The sequence below is a fragment of the Ictalurus furcatus genome, chromosome 3 (genome assembly GCF_023375685.1).
Source record: "Ictalurus furcatus strain D&B chromosome 3, Billie_1.0, whole genome shotgun sequence".
NCBI lineage: Eukaryota > Metazoa > Chordata > Actinopteri > Siluriformes > Ictaluridae > Ictalurus > Ictalurus furcatus.
Window position 1 is genome coordinate 26,808,101 of NC_071257.1, and position 18,080 is coordinate 26,826,180.

General features: G+C 37.8%; 1 protein-coding gene across 1 annotated transcript in view; it reads right to left on the reverse strand.

Moving 5' to 3' along the window:
* tspan15 (tetraspanin 15) overlaps positions 1-18,080 on the reverse strand; it is a 46,258-nt gene that overhangs the window by 27,172 nt on the left and 1,006 nt on the right. Inside the window, exon 2 of the mRNA XM_053621439.1 lies at positions 17,159-17,384. Within this exon, the coding sequence (XP_053477414.1) occupies positions 17,159-17,384 (226 nt within the window). The remainder of the gene's footprint in view (positions 1-17,158; positions 17,385-18,080) is intronic.

Genomic DNA, 18,080 nt, shown 5'->3' on the forward strand with positions numbered 1-18,080 from the left:
TCAGCTGGTAGGTTGCTTTGGCCTTTTTGGAGAACCTCTATCTCTGCCGGTCAGATGTTTTTTTTTGTTTGTTTGTTTGTTTGTTTTTTTAAATCAGAAACATGGTTACTTAGTATTGTCTACACCTGTCAGCCAAGAACAGAGATGTGAGGCTATAGTTGGCACAGATCCACAGAAAGTGGACAGCTGTGTTTTTCTTTCCAATATTCAACTGTACAAACAGTCATCGCTGAGTGTATACACCCAATATATAAATCATAATTTAATAGATTTGTTATAAAAATAAATATCTCTGCAAACCATTTGTAAGATTAATAAAATCATTAAACAAATTTGTGTTTCTATGTTTTTTCTGGAACTTATAACTCTAAGGGTGTCATTCCTTGTCACTGTCCCCTTTTGACTTGCTCACTGTGCATCTAAATCCACATACAGATTTCTGTAAAAATGTCTATTGTTAAAAGCACTATACAAACAAAATTGAAATGAACTGAATATAGGTCAAATCAAAGTATATCGCTGATATCCACAGAGAGTAAATGGTATTTATACTGTTGCTCAATTGCTAGTGCTATTCTGCATGTTTAATTTACATCGTCACTCTACAGGCTACACATGGCTGCCATCAAATTGAAAATGTGCTCCTATAATCTCCTAGTAAACACAAAGTGTGACCGAAATGACTTAATGGTGTAATAAAATAATTAGCGACATAATGGTGTGTGGATAATTACAAAACCCCTTTCATGCTAAATCACCTTGCATGCATTTGGGTTTTGCCCGACACAAGCGAGGCTAATGGGCTCACACATACACATGGAGATCTTTTCCTCTAAATAGCACCATCATTAGAATAAAGCAATGTAGAATATACATGCTTAGTGTCAGAAATATGGCATGCTTAATTCATTACATAATTAATTCACTATACACAAAACAATTAGATGTCGTTTGGCAACGTCTAACTGTGGACTGAAATTTTTTATTTTATTTATTTTTTTTTTTACACAAATACACAACAGTGATTTTATAAATGTGCCAGCTCACACCTGGGTCTAACAGTATTGTAAGCTCCATTCATAGTGAAATATCTCAGACAGAAAAACTAGTTCTTGGAGGGATTTAAGAAGAGTCTGCTTAGTAAATACCTGAAAAGCCAGCTTGAAAACATCATCAGAAATCTATCGACCAAAGTTAATGACTTTGTAGGATGTTTGTCACGTTTGAAAAAAAAAAAGCTTTAAATTGGGGTGTCCAAATCCAGTCCTGAAGGGTCAGCATAAAGCAAAGTTTGATGACTTCCCTGCTTAAAAGACACATGATTTAACTCAGCAAGTAATTACTAGTTAATTAGCAGAGTTAGTGGGTGTATTAGAGAAGGGAAATGATCAAACTGTGCTGGACTCCAACCCTCCAGGACTGAAATTGACTGAGCATCCCAGATTTATAGCTTATTTTTTCTTATGGCACTTTAGAGATATTATAACTGATATTACTTCAGTGGACCGACCTAAACATTAGATATAATAGCATAGCAGAGCTGATAAATACATGTTAAAAAACCTGACAATAGTTCAGCGACTCCAGTTTTCTAAATACGAATTATGGGATTTCTGAAGCAGATCCTCTGTTGCAGCCAAACACGTACATTTATGTAAATTATTTAACTAAAGGCAGCTCATTGCAATGGAGACTAGCTACAGGGCTAGAAACATTAGGTCAGAAAGAGAAAAGTTTTTATAACCTTTCACAGACTTTTTCATTTAAATTACCCTCTCTGGTCTGGTCTAGTGAACTGGAAATGTTAAAAGAAAGTCGACTATGCAAACAGAATGTTTAAAGTCAAATGGAAAGGAAAGTACATTCATCTGAAAAAAAATAAGTACACTCCATGGAAACTGTTGGCTTTTTTGACATATTTAGACAAGCAAATATTAATAAAGTTGATATAAATAAAGGGATCTTTTTAAATCCCTTGCCAGACTCATAGGCATCCACAACCTTTTTTCTGAAGGCCTTACAGATCCCTTTAGATCTTGGCATGATGACACCACACACCTCAATAACAAAGGGAACACCAGACACTAGATATGAAAGGGGTATAAATAAGACCGGTTCCACCTGCACTCCTTAAACAGATTCTAATCACTGGCACCCAAACTTGAACACCTGATTCTAATTATATGGATTTGAAGGTGTGATAAATTGTTTTTTGTTCATTTAAATTGTGAAAATTACTACACAATGCAAATTTTATGTGTTATTTGATAGAGTGTATCAACTTTATTAATAGGCACTGTTTCAAAGAGGATCAAACGTTGACTTGTCCAAATATGTCAAAAAAAGCCAACAATTTCCATGGGTGTACTAATTTTTTCACATGACTCTACATGTTTATTCTCACCACATCGAATTGAAAATCAACCACTTCAGATGAACCAAATAATAATGCTTATGCATTAAAAGCTAACTTTTAGGTCATAATCCTTGATTATCAAATTTAGTAACTTTAATGAATGCTGAATTAAGAAAATATAAACATTTGTATAACCGGAAAGTCAAATATTTTCATATGACACGCTGATAACCATCTCCAGTGTTCCTCTCTACTTAAATCTGCTAAGGCAGAGCTTACAATTATTTCCATTAACACTTGGCAAAACAAAGGTTCACCCCAGGAAATGCCCTCTATGCCTTTAGGCCGATCAGATAATTGCTTTTTATTGAAGCCAAATTAAACAAGGTGCAGAGAAGTGGCATGACTGTGTGCCAATGATGACCTTTTTACAAATCCAAAGGGGAAAGAGTGATCATTCATCAACGGTGACAACGCGTGTACAGCACTCTGCCTGTATTAGTGGAATAGAGACAGAAAACAATCCAGGCACAATTAATCAGAGCTGCACAGAGATAAGCTTTCGTATCTGTACAGGCCATGTGTGTCTATAAATGATGGAGGAGACAACTGATAACGTGAAATCATATTAATAATAAAATGTTACTCATTTCTCTTTAAATGTATATACACATACACACATTATATATATATATATATATATATATATATATATATATATATATATATATATATATATATATATATATAACATCTCATCATTTAACAAAGAAAAAAAAAGATCTGCTGATAAGGTGAAGTTTTCTGTAAGGAGATTTTTATTAAACTTTTATGGAAGCAGTCGAGGGTGTAAGCACTTTGGAACAGTCAGCTGGTTTTCCGCCATGGGTCAGCATCTTCAGGACAGAGCATTATAACGAAAGTGATTTGTATGGCGGATGTGCCCTATAACCTAAGACTAATGATAAATGGATTTTAAAAATGCCGTGTCGTTTAACAAAGAAAAATGCACAATCATTGATATAGTGAGGTTTTTGTTAAGAGGCGTTTATCTAAATTCATGCAAGGAGTCAGCGCTGTCAAGGTGTCAAGAGTCAAGGGGCTTTGTAATGTTTCCCAGCATGCGAAAGTCTTCAGGACAGAGAAGTTTACACTTTCTTGTTTCTCTGTAAAATGACAAGCTGTGTGGGTTTTTTTTTTAAAAAAAAGAGACAGAGATAGAGAGAGGGAGAAAGAAAAGGTGATGCTGGTGAGTGAACGACTTTAACGTAGGTGGTAAAAATCTTGTGTTTTTTTCAGTAATAAATTAAACATTGTAATCATTGGCAAACTCCAGCCCAGTTATGTGAAAACAAGCTGTTTCACATCGTTCCACTTCACACCACCCCTGCGTTAGGGCTGCACGATTAATTGAATATTGATCTCGATTATGATTTTGACTGCCCACGATTACATGAACATGAATGATTGCGATATTGACGTTTAAAGTTCGTCCTCCGCTCAAAGAAAACACCGCTGCAGATCAAATCGAGCGCTTCCTAAACTTACAGTCACCATGGAGTGGCGCAGGGATGGCGTCATTTTGTACGCCAAAACCCGGAAACGAGTTTGCATTTTAGCCCTTCCGGTTCCATCGTCTCGAAGTCCATCGGTTTTTTTAATGGGATTTTGGTTAAAACCCTGAAATAAGGTCTGTGGTGAACTCAAGCTCAAAATATTTTCATGTTTGATTCTATGACATAAAGTACACTTTTATAAAGCTTTTATGTGTATTGAAAAAGGCGGTTGCTAACAAGTTGCTAAATGGGACTACAGAGGTTGCTGGGGACTTTAAATGTCATCACGCCGAACAGGAAAAGTCTTAGCAGATAAACTGTTTCAGGTATGCTGGGCACAAATCCCAAAAAAAAAAAAAACAACCATGGATGAAGATTCATCCACAGAGCAAATTTTTATAGAAATAAATATATTTATATTTTGTAATATAAATATGTAAATATTATAGAAAATGTTTTTAAATAAAGTTTGGAAAAGCTCATGGAAGCTTGTTTATGGTGACGTTGAAGTCGAGCGACTGTGGTATAATTCGTTTATAGCATACGGTTAGCTGTTTATTTCTGCAGTTTGTATTTAGGCTTCAAGCTTCATAAATGTTGTGTTCATGTGTGAAAATTATCATGATGGACAAAATGTGTTAGTATTGTAAATTTTTGTTGATCTCTGAGCTTATTTTTTTGCGATAATCCAAAAGCCTATGTGAAAATCCTATTGGGTTTTTGTCGAGGGAACCGGTGTGATGCTAACTTCCGGGTTAGGGTACAAAATGACGTCATCCCTGTGCCGCTCTATTGGATGATCTGGCTGCATCTCTCCTCCTGTAAACACTGTTATTGCCTTTTCTGCATAGGCCTGAACTGTTTTCATTTGGTTGCATATTGTTATATTTGATTTCATATTTTCATTTGGTTGATGGCGTAATTATTTTTACTTATCCTATATTTTGGGTACAATTTTATTTATATTTTGCTTCTACGAGATGATGCACATTAAGGACCAGTCTAATTTGATGCAAAGATTTCTACATTAGCAGGAATGTAGCACAACATGGAGGTGAAAGCAGCGGTCTCTTTATTTAAATGTGAAAGTGCAATAAAAATATGTTCTCCCTAAAATCAATGAATAATCGTGATCTCAATATTAATCAAAATAATCGTGATTATCATTTTGGCCATAATCGTGCAGCCCTACCATGCGTGGATTATTTCCATACCACGGCATGGTCTGTCATGTTTCATTCCTCACTTAACACATTAGCTAGCATGAACAAACCTAATAAACCTCAGCTTCAAAATATTAACAAAAGTATCTAACACATATGGACTTTTTTTTTTTAAAAACAATAAGCCTAATATAATCATTTAGTTACATCCTGCCATTTAATTTTCTATGATTTATGTGGTCTTATTGTTAATCATGGATTAAATAAACATTAGTAAATGTTGGTGGATTTAGTTCACATTTAAACAAAAGTCAAATAATACACGTCTTAACTTAGTTTGTTAACCTTAGTAATGGTCTCTGAATAATCCAATGCAGTCAATAATGTTACACAAAGGTAGAGTTCTCCAATGTGATCAAAACACATGTAATATGAAAGGCTGACCAGTTCTAGCCACATTGCTGTGCTAAGAGTTTTCTGTTCAGCATTGTAATGTGTTTTAATAGTGGCACAGCTGCCTTTAGGACCTACTGTTTATGTTCTCAGCATAACATGCTAAAGTGTGTGCGCAGTCCTCCCCTTGACAAGAAACAGGGGCACAGTGCTGTTCCAGTCATTAGAAGCTAGCACCCTGTAGCAGCTTTTTTGGCTGGTTATGCCCTTAGATTTCATACACTGGATGTGTCTTACCATGAGCAATATTTACTAATATTGTGAAAAACCCAAAAATGGACTTTACTAAAGATTAAAAACAATCTACAAACTGTTTGTAACATGTACACTGCTATTAAAAGCACGAAAATAAACTTATTCGCTGACTCTTTCCACTTCCCATTTAAATAACATTTTTCACAGTCACCAAGTTCTGCAACTCAAGTATTTCACAGTATATTGACACGTCTGCATTAAAGCTGCCATCATGTGAATATACACTCTAGCTGGTATGCTTTATTCTGTCACTTTAGAAAGTACTAGCACTGCAGATAAGCAGTCACTAAAATGAGAACAAAAGAAGCTGACCAGTATTAAAAAAAATAATAATAATTATGCAACAGTACAAAAAGCCAAATTATATTACTATCATATTGGCTTGTGAAAAAAGCAGCAAGCAGGAACTTCCCAAAAATCTTCAAGGTTTGGTGTGTGGGAGTACTTCGATTTCCTGTCAAGTTACCAAGTTGACTGTCAACGAGTGGCGAGAGGAAACTTTACAGTGTGCCAAATCTGCCACTGCATCCCACACCGGCGCAAATACCAAAAAACACATCCACACATCTGCACCGATATCACCCTTTTTGGTGGTTGATCAGTCCCTCTAGGATCTTACAATTTTGCAAACGTAGAAATTAAAACAAAAATCAAGCAAATGCCACAATATTCAGAGAAGCTTGCATTTTAAAAGAATTATCACAGATTTTCTGCAGATTTGGACCAAGACGTGTCATGTGAGGTCATCACAACATACATTCAGTCAAAGCCCTCTCTGATTCACATGCATGGAACAGGAGTACAGCTAAAAGCTCTCATTCACCAAACAACAACACTGCCAAAGACCGTGCAAAACAATTTCGTGCAATTGCAATTTCGCTAATTCAAGTAATTTTCTGCAAAAAAAAAGCACAAAAAAAATCCTCAAATTGCATTGCAAATTTTAAAAAAACCTGCAGCAAAATCGAGCATTTTTGCCCACAACCATCACAAAAAAGCCCTCAGTGAGATCCTGTATGAACTGGTTGAGGAAACGAAGATTAAAAACAAGAAGCAACACACACACACACACACACACAAAGCAAAGTGTCTCACCACATTACGACAGCCTTTCATGCTCGATTCAATCTGGGCTAAAGAATCATTATTTGGGAAGTTCATACGTTTAAGAATGTTTAAATAGCCATGTTTAGCTTTATTACATTATAAAGCACAGCTTTTGTTTTGTTTCATGCTGCTATGGCACACTACATTGTGTCTACTCTGTACTGCGACACACTACACTGGGTCTTTATCAAGTTTCGTTTATTGTCCTTTTATAATTTTGAAAACGGCAACCTAAGGCACATTCAGACGGTGCTTACTTTTGCTGTATAGAATAATGTATTGAGACACCACTGCATCTTATTAAATTGAATTTTGTGTATGATTAAATATATACTGTTTACACACTTTTTTAATTCAGTTTTTAAGTGCATCTTATACTATAGAATCTGAAACAGAAAATACCACAGCAGTAGGTACGTCATTGAAAAGCACCACCAGCAATCAGATTGCATTCAGGGTTGAATCTCTCTTTTGAATTTCTTCTTTTGATGATTTTTAACACATGGGTGCTTCGATGTGCATCAAAGTGTTCAAAGGAGAGAACATAAAGCCTAGACCACAAACTCTCCCATTTGCTCTACATCCATAATACATTTTACACACGTTGCACTGCCTTCTAAAGTCAGGTGTTCTGGGTGAAAAGACAAGATGACAACATATGTGGGATGAAAGCAAGGACCTGATAATATTTATAAAAAAATAAAAAATAATAAAAAATAAGAATAAAACCATGGTTGTTTTTTCCTCCCACATTTTATCTCACTTGATCCCCAGAAGATATTGGAAGGTAAAATTTAAAGGAGGCCCTGGATTTGATATGGATCAGCCATGATAGTTCTATTACTCGTGGAATTGACAATGAGCAATAATTTCTCTCTGTGTCATGCCGAACATGTGCCATTTAACAGGACTGTTATATACACAAGAAGGTTTGATTAAACATTAAGAAACAGAAGATTATGTGTTCTGTAAATTTGGAATAACAGCACTTTTAAGCTTTCTAAAATAGAGTATTTTCTTATATCATGTAGTTATTGTGCTTTAGTCTATAGCTTTCCTAACCCAATTCCATCCATCCATCCATTTTCTATACCGCTTATCCCACTGGCTCGTGGGGAACCTGGAGCCTATCCCATGGAGCATCAGGCACAAGGCCGGGTACACCCTGGACGGGGTGCCAATCCATCGCAGGGTACAAATCACATTCACACACCCATTCATAGTCTACGGACACTTTGGACATGCCAATCAGCCTACCATTACCATGCATGTCTTTGGACTGGGGGAGGAAACCAGAGTATCCAGAGGAAACCACCGCAGCACGGGGAGAATATGCAAACTCTGCAAACAGAGTAGCGGAGGGAATTGAATCCCCGACCCTGGACATGTGAGGTGAATGTACTAACCACTAAGCCAGTACACAGTACAGTGTACAGCAGAGAACAACAACAACAACAACAACAAGTAGCCGGGGCTACTGATTTATCCACCCTTGGTTTGATATACTCTAATGAAGACATTAAATCAAATAGTTACACCATCATGCTACTCTGGTATAAATACTCTGAAATCATCTCTCATAATGAGCCATAAGATATTTTAAGCAGTGTATCTCACTTTTGAAAGTACACACCATTTTTTGATAAACTACAGAAGGTTAAAAGCAATCCTCTTAACAAGTGCATTTAAAAAGTATTTGAACATATTCGTTTCATTCTTTCAGTGCCACTGAAAAAGTGTTAATATACTACTGTGTATACTGTGTATTAGAAAATTAAGTTCTATGATTATTATTCAATAATTTTTTCATACCCCTCGGCTTTTTCTCTCTCTCAAATAATCATTATTCTTACCATGCTACTTTCCCCCCAGTGTTTTCCAATTGAACTGTTGTCGATTCCCATCCATCAGCTAGTTCTGGCCTATCGGACAACAGCCATCAAGCTGCGAGAGTTAAAGTGTACACGAGCATCTTCTGAAACATGTAAAGCCAGGTAATCAAATCTTTACAAATTGGTGAACGTATTTGGGGATGAATTTTTCCATATACATGAGCTAACAGATGCCCGCTCAATGGGGGAGAGAAGCATGCTATTCCTCGCACCCAGAGAGCAGGTCCAATTACGCTCTCTTGGATTCCCAGCCACAGATGGCTGTGACACCATCAAGAACCAAACTCATGATTTCCTAATGATACAGCGAATGCTTAGACTGTTAAACCACTATGGAGCCTTGCATGCTATTCTTGATACTTTTTACCACACTGTAGACTGGTCTTTTGCTGGATGTTCATGCGGTTTAACTCATGATTTAGTTGTTTGAATTCTGCTGAGCAGGGCAGTAGGGTGATGAATGCTGGTCATTAGAGTAGCAGCTGATTTAGCAGCTTTTGGCATTCGTCAGTCTCAGAAGACCATGGATCTGGGCCCAGAAACAATGGCTACGTTTACATAGTCAACAACAATCTAATTATTAACCTTATTCTGAATAAGACAATATTCTGATTAAGATGTTTACATGAGTTGCTTTTAGAATACTCCTTTCATGTTCAGGTTTTACATGTTATATAACAGAGATCGATTAACGGCACACGTCATTACGTTCCCACGCCACTCCGTCCGACGTTCCCTCCAGAATTTCACTTATCAACATACAGTTCGTCTTCATTATGGTACCGTATACAGTTTTGGATGTTTCATTTTTAATTTTACGAAAGCTTCAAGTGCAGTTAATTATTTGTCTGTTTGAAGCCACGGGCTGTGTCCGAAACCGCATACTTGCCTACTTTACAGTACATAGAAATACGTGTATTTCACCAACTATATAACAAGAAAGTACGCGGCTTCGGACGCATCCGTGCTCTCTTGTTGATAGTCGCTGTTTACATGGTAATTTCTTAATCAGAATATTATCTTAATCGGGTTAATATCAGAATATTTTTGTCCATGTAAATGTACTGACTGTAACAGGTGACCCTACAACAGCATCTTCTGTGTGAGGCCCATACAGGAATGCCAGTTGCACCTGCAGCATTTGAAGCATCATCTGGCTGTTCTTCCACCAAGTGAGTGTTTCATCTTCAGCTCACCTTAGTTCGACCCTCCTCAATAGGTCACGATTGCTGACTAGCTCCTGCCACTTCTCAACATCCAGTAAATTCAAATCTCTTTTACAAGCATATTTGAAGTGGGCAGCCTTTGTGCTCTCTTTCTGGAAGCTAGCTCACCATACAGCAGGTCCTTTGGAATTCTCCCATCCCATGCAGTGAACATATCCAAGCCATCTGAGTCAACATTGTCTGAGCAATGTGAAGAGGCTGTAAGATTGGAAGCGGGTATGGACCTCAATATTGGTGCTCTTGATGCCAAGAATATGTCATCTGAACAGGTGGAAAGAGCCGAATCTCCTTTCTTGCCAGGTATAGAGAGTCCAGGAACTGAAGTTGGTAAACTCGTGTACCACCTCCAATACATAGTTGTTAATGGAAATTACTGGTGGTTGTTCAATGCACTGGCTCATCACATTTTTCATCTTCACACCGATGGCCAGATTGAAGTCTTCACGTGTCCACGAGACTCTGTAGCTGTTCCTCAGTCTGAGATACCAAGGCAGTGACAACTGCAAACAGCATGACTCTGATGAGGGCCTCAAGGATTTTGCTAAGACATACTGAACAGCTGTCCATCTTTTCCATCCAGCTTTCCATCATTTCCACTTTAATATTAACACCGTACCGAAACTGAGTAGGCAGTACACATCCTACACATCCGTTTCTCTCAGAACAGCCTCAATTCTTTGTTGTATGGATTCCATAAGATGTTGGAAACTTTCCTTTGGGATTCTGGTCCATGTTGACATAATTGTGTCACATAATTCATGCACTTTTGTCAGCTTCACTTTCATGTGGTGAACCACCCATTCTACCACATCCCAAAGATCCTTTACTGGACTCAGATCCGGTGACTAGGGAGGCCACTGAAGCACACTGAACTCAATTTGAGTTTGAGATGACTTGTGCTTTGTGACATGGCGCAGTACCATGGTTGACATAGGCAATATAAAATGGGTAAACTGTGGCCTAAAATGATGAACATGGCCACCAACAATACACACATGCAGAGGTGTTCAAATGTGCTCGATTGGTATTAAGGGTTCTGGTGTGTACCAAGAAAATATTCTTCTCGCCATTACACCATCAGCACCAGTCTGAAGTGTTGACACACTGCAAGCATGGCCCATGCTGTTGACACCAAATTCTGACGGTACCATCTGCAGGTCACAGCAGTAATTAAGACCAGGCAGTGTTTTTCCAGTCTTCAACTGTCCAGTTTTCCTGACCCTGTTCCCACTGTAGCCTTAGATTCCAGTTCTTGGCTGACAGGAGCAGAACCAGATGTGGTCTTCTGCTGTTGTAGCCCATCCAAGGTTTGACATGTTGTAAATTCTGTGATGCTTTTCTGCTCACCACAATTGTGAACAGTTGCTGAAGCCTTCCTACCAGCTTGAACCAGTCTGGCCATTCTCCTCTGACCTCTTGCATCGACAAGGCATTTCTGCTGCAGAACTACTGCTCACTGGTCACTTTTTTCCACCATTCTGTGTAACCTCTAAAGACTCTTTTGCATAGAAATGCCAGGAAATCATCAGTGTCTGAAATATTTCACAGCCATGCCATGGTCAGAATCACTGAGATTTTCCATCCTGACCGGTATCTGCATGATTTTCTACATTGCGCTGCTGCCACATAGTTGATTGAATATTTGCATGAATGAGCAGAGGTACAAGTGTTCAGACTACAGTGGCCAGTGAGAGCATATATACAGTATATCAAAAGTTCAACTTCGTTACCGGTAACAAAACTGGTCAAATAATACACATTAAGCCGTTAATAATGAAGACGGAAATGTTTAAAACATTTGCATCTATTACAATTTTAATCAAATGTCTGCCATTGTCTAATATATATATATATATAGATGCTATTAAAAAGAAATAACTTTAAAAAAACATCTGTGACAGGTTTACTCAAAAAACAAACTCTAAACTCTGCTTAGAAAATCAACTTTAGCACCTACATAAACTAACTCTTAAGTCACGAACTCTGAATACGGTCCATAGAATTGCTCATAAGACTAATCGTTACAAATAAATAAATAAATAAATCAAACCAATAGGCTTAAACAAAAACCCTGATAGCACAAGCATTCTTCCCTGGTTTATATTTATGAAACCTGTTTATGAATTTTAAGCCATGACAAGTAACAGTGCTAACAGCAGTAATGTCTTTTGTATGGACATTTGTAAGGTTCGAGATTTTTTTTTTTGTCAAGTTTGTTGTTTTGAAATCACTCAATTGTGTACTTAAAATGGTGCAATTATTGGAATTGTTTAGAGTTTTAACATTTTGTCATCCCAAATACACTCATACAGCACCTTTATGACATTTCCTGTCCAAAAACCTGTCACTTAGAAAAAAAAAAAAGTGTCATGGCTGTTTTTGTTTCGTGTTCTAAATCTTTTTGTCTCTCAATGCTGAGCATCGTCTTCTATTTTTTACCTCAAAACAAAATTTAACAGCACCAGTCTGAATCTATTAAATTATGCAAGCAACTTGGCGCTGTTGACATTCTAGCCATAAGAGCTGCATTTAAGCAAATGTGGAGTGTGTGAACTCGCCACCCTTGCACCTGCTAGCTTAATGAAACCCATTCACATTTGAGCAAAATGAAAGTGATGCGTTTTGGAAGCTGAGTCATATTCACATTGTCCCACAAACCTCTGAGGACCATGAGGCCAGAGGTGGAAAGAGCATCAAAAAAAAGCAAAAAAATAAAAAAATAAAAATAAACAGTACCTGTTCAAAAACTCAGACAAAGTAAAGACATGCCAGCATGGAGATGACATTTAAAAAGAAGACCAATTAAAATTTGAAAATCAACATCTGCTGATAATTCCATCTAACAGCACCATGGGCTAATTACACTAATAAGCCGTGCACACTTATGAGTACTTCCTGCTTACACGAATCCTGTCGAGGTGTCTACCACAAACAAAGCAAACATCAGCCATAATAAATTACCATAAGGACTGCCGTATTTTTAGAAATGGAATTCTCAGTTTTTCTACCTATTTAGTCTGAGAATATCAGTGTATCTGTGACTCTTGATACCTAGAACACTAATAAAGGGATCAAAACTAACACCCCGTTCTCAACATCAATCTTTTCTGCAGTGCAACGCATATTTGGTAAAATACTGCAATTTTTTTTTTTTTTAGAATAAATACTTTAATATATACTCAGCAAAAAAACTTATCTGGTGTGGCCACCAGCTGCTTTAAAGTAGTCATATCATGATTTTTAAACATTTTTAAACGTTCATCATTTTGCTTATTGGGTGTAACAGAATAAGTTAACATGCTTTAATGTTTCACATGCTTTAATTTGTCACATACTGTACATTATTGCAGTACCTCTATTCCCAGGCTGCTCCGATTTCTCCAAAGCCGTCCCTTCCGAAAAGACCAGAGTTCTCTGATTGGCCAGCTGACCCATTGCGTTGTGATTGGCTGAAAGACTTGCATGTGTCTGAAATGTAACGCCCCTTGGCTTAGCTTTAGCCTCCAAGGCTTCTAAAGCAATTCTAGGCTCCTAGGTATTAAGGTATTAAGAATATTTACCGTATCAGTTCGAGCCTGAGTCAGATTCAGAAAACGTGGACGATCAAACTTGAGCAGAACGGAACACAACTTGAGCAGAAAGTTTCACAGAGGTGTTTTTATTTTGTAACTCTCTTACCTTTCAGATACGATGCCGCATTGTTAAGTGCTATGTACACAGATTCTGTGTCTACATAGGAATTCGTGCGTTATATCGTTGGAAAGCTAAGATTCTTGTGATTCAATTGACATAAACCGTTTCAAGATACAATCACAACAGCTACGATCAACGTCTCTGTCAGCCACCAACATACAAACAAACACTTACAAAACTGAGACAACTTAGCAAACTTTAGCTAGCACGTTAGCAGAGGTCTACAACTGAGCCACAATACAAAACTCCGCATTTGAACAGTCAATAGCAGATACCTCATAAAATAATCAAACACATTTACAGGTTCTGATTCAAAAGCACAAGACTGTCTGAGCAAAGAGGGATTCGCCCCACTTTTCAGGAGTACCCTTTGTGTGTAGCCTGCAGTGTACTCTCCCAGGTTCACTAAGCTGTCCTCCATAAAAATGCGCTGTGCACAAGCAAATGTTCGGGTTGTACTGCTCAGGAACACGGTCACAAATAATCAGTAACCACCGATTCCTAATTTCGTCCTTTTTGGAAGGCCAAACAAAGGGGTTTTGCTTTCGCACCGAAACACACAGCATCTCCGCGACATGGCACCTGAATTTACCGATGCCTCTCCTTCTTTCTTCGTGCGGGATTATGCTGATAGTTCACGTAATGACGTACAAGTTTGCGGAAGTAAATCTGAACTTCGATCGAGGTGTTTTAGGCAGGTCTGGAGCAGTGTTCTGTGTTAGATAGAATAAATCCCTTTGGAGAGACTTTGTGACTTTGCAGGTCTTATACATTCACAAACAGATACATTGCACACTGAAGGAAAAGGAAAACATTAAAAATCATGATATGACTCCTTTAAGTACTACAGTACATCTCATCCTCATGGACTGAACCAGATTTGTCAGTTCTTGCTGTGAGATGTTACTCCACTCTTCCACCAAGGCATTTACAAGTTCTCGATCACGTCTGGGGGGACACATGGTTACATGTAATTTTCCACAGCAGGGACGATCAGCTGTCCTTCCTGTCTCCCTGTAGCGCTGTCTTAGGCGTCTTACATTACAGACATTGTAGTTTATTACTATGGCCACATCTGCAGTCCTCATGCCTCCCTGCAGCAGGTCTATGGAATGTTCACGCAGGTGAGCAGGAACCCTAGGTATCTTTCTTCTGCTGTTTTTCAGAGTCAATAGAAAGGTCTTTTTAGTGTCCCAAGTTATTGAAACTGTAACCTTGATTGCCTACCACCTATAAACTGTTGGTGTTCCACAGGTGCATGTGCAATAATTGTCTATGGTTCATTGAACAAGCATGAAAAACATCCTTTAAATCCTTTCCAAAAAAGATCTGTAACGCTTATTTGGATTTTACAAAATTATATTTAAAATACAGTCTCCTGAAAAAGGGCCGTTTATTTTTTTGCTGAGTTTAATAATAAAATATTGTAGTACTTTGGTACATTAATTAACTTATAAAGTAATTAAATGTGATCACATGAAAAACATGTGAAGGTGCTGTTCAGCATGTGATGCTGTGTGAATTCAAGTAAACACATGTCATCATCTAAATACAGTATGTGAAAATGGATCACTGAATCAGGTCAAATACTATATGGAAAGAAATAAATCATGGTGGGAAAAAAAATCATGCGTGGCAATTAAAAGATATTATGCGTTACACGTGAAAAGTCTACTGTGACAAACGTGTGAAACATAACCTGTGTAATTTCACATGGGAAGTTCATGCGACTTTTCTGTACGGGACCAAAATAAACTACTTTTAGTGGTTATTATTAAAAGTAGAAAGGGGCACTCATAAGTAAAGATAATAAACTATCCTTTTCTTTATCATTAGGGTTTTACCATCAAGGTTGGCAGTTCGATTCCCGACCCTTGTGCCTCCACATACCGAAGTGTCCTTGGGCAAGACATTGAACCCCAAGTTGCTCCCGATGGCAGGCTAGCACCTTGCGTATGTTTGGGAGTGCGTGTGTGTGAATGGGTGAATGAGAAACAGTGTAAAGCGATTTGCAGAACCTCTAAGGTTAAAAGGCGCTATATACTGTAAGTGCAGACCATTTAAATGGTAAATGGCACAGTTATATAGCGCTTTTATCCAAATCGCTTTACACTGGGTCTCATTCACCCATACACCAATGGTAGAAGAAAAGCTGCCATGCAAGGTGCTAACTTGCCTTCGGGAGCAACATGGGGTTCAGTGTCTTGCCCAAGAACACTTCGGCATTTGGAGTCATGTGGGACGGGAATCAAACCACCAACCCTACGATTAGTGGACAACCCACTCTACCACCTGTGCCACAGCTGCCCCATTTACCATATGAGCCCACTCCAAAACCAAGCCGTTATAACCCTTTGCTGTTATAACATCCTCCACTGTGGCTGTGGAGATTTGTGACCTTTCAGCCAGAAGAAATCCAATTAATCTCAAAGGTGTAGGGTTGAGGTCAGGGCTCTGTGCAGGCCACTCAAGTTTTTTCACTCTAACCTTAGCAAAATATGTGTTCACGGACATCGCTTTGAGCACAAAGGCACTGTCATGATGGAACATCTTTGGGCCCTTTAGTTCCAATGAAGGGAGATTGTAATGCCATAGCATCCAAACACATCCTATACAATTATGTGCTTCCAACTTTGTGGCAACAGTTTGAAGAAGGCCTACATATATGCGTGATGGTCTGGTGTCCACAAACTTTTGGCCAAATCATGTATCTTTTACCTGCGAGTGTGCATGCGGCTTTAGAACTGCATTAGTGGTACTTAAGGCCAAATTTACCATACGGTATTTATATTCTAGTTTCCAGGTAAAAGATGCATAAACAATGCAAGGCTCTGGGCTGCTGTTCAGAAGGTTGGGGGTTCAAGCCCCAGCACTGGGGTTCTGAGCAAGGTGCTTAACCATGGCCCTGGGCTCTGACCATAAGCTGGGATATACAAAAAGAGGAATTTCACTGTAGTGGAATGTATATGCAACAAGTAAAACATTATTATTTTTCTTTCTGAGAAGGTACAACACATCATAAACAGCTCTAAAATTATTCTAACAGAACTATAAATGATTTCTCTTATTAAGAAATGTCTGCCAAAGGGGAATTTACAAACACTCTTAGTAAACAATACCATGTATGCTTGAGTTGTCTGTTCTAAAAAAAAAAAAAAAAAAGGTCATTGAATGTGTAGCGAAGGAAAGATAAGAGTTTTGCTAACACACGGGGAAAATGTCGCACCTGCCTGACACACACACACACACACAAACACACACGAAGGTGTGGCCACCGACGCCATTACAGGTGAATTAAACATGTTAAACTCCAAAACTCTAAAGAGTAGACGCATGTTTTTTGTACTGGATGTTGAAGTCTACATCCTAACTTGGACAGCTGTCTGTCCTGATATACTTCAATATCAAGTTATAAGGTGTTACCAGCGAAGAAGATGATAAATAAGAGAAAACTCACCCAGAAAACCGTAGCATAAGCCACTAAAGTAAACTTCAGAAAGACGTACGAGCACTTCGCACAGTATCGAACGCTGTCCGACATGTTTATTGCCTTTAATTTATCTTTAGCATAATTTAATCTGCGTACTTCCGGGAAACCTTGCCGAAACTTTTCGCCAAGCAACCAGCCGCTTTCTAGCGTACTAAATAGTACAGTAACCTGTGCAGCTGGAGGTAAAAATAACCTCAGTGAAGCACGACGTTATCTTGCTGCCTATTGGGCAAAGGACAGTTGATTGATAGGTGATTGATCCAATTAGATTGCGTACGATTCTTGGTATTAGCATAAAGTCCTTTCATTAGGGTGTAAAGTGAGTAGTATTGTATTATAAGGTGTTGATTAACTTTCTACAACCGCAGCTCTGACAATAGTGCTAGCTGTAATACAAATCACTGGTTTATGTTAATGGTTTCTGTCGTAACAGTTAATTCACAGAGACTTGTAGTGTCTAGGTAATTTAAACATTTCGTGGTGCTGTTAATTAACAGGATATATATATATATATATATATATATATATATATATATGTATATGTATATACACACACACACACACACACACATATATATATATATATATATATATATATGTGTGTGTGTGTGTGTGTGTGTGTGTATATATATATATATATATATATATATATATATATATATATATATATATACATATATATTTAGTGTCCCTGACGTGAAAATACAAAAAGATTATGAGCATTTTTCAGATTCAAGAGTATATGCTTCCCTGTTCATTATAAATATCAAAAGCAGGATTCAAATACTTAAGAATTAATGTCACTCGTTCTTTTCTGGTCTGTTCAAAGCCACTTACAGTCTTATAATTAAAAAACTTGAATCCGATTTCTAATGTTGGAGTGCTATAC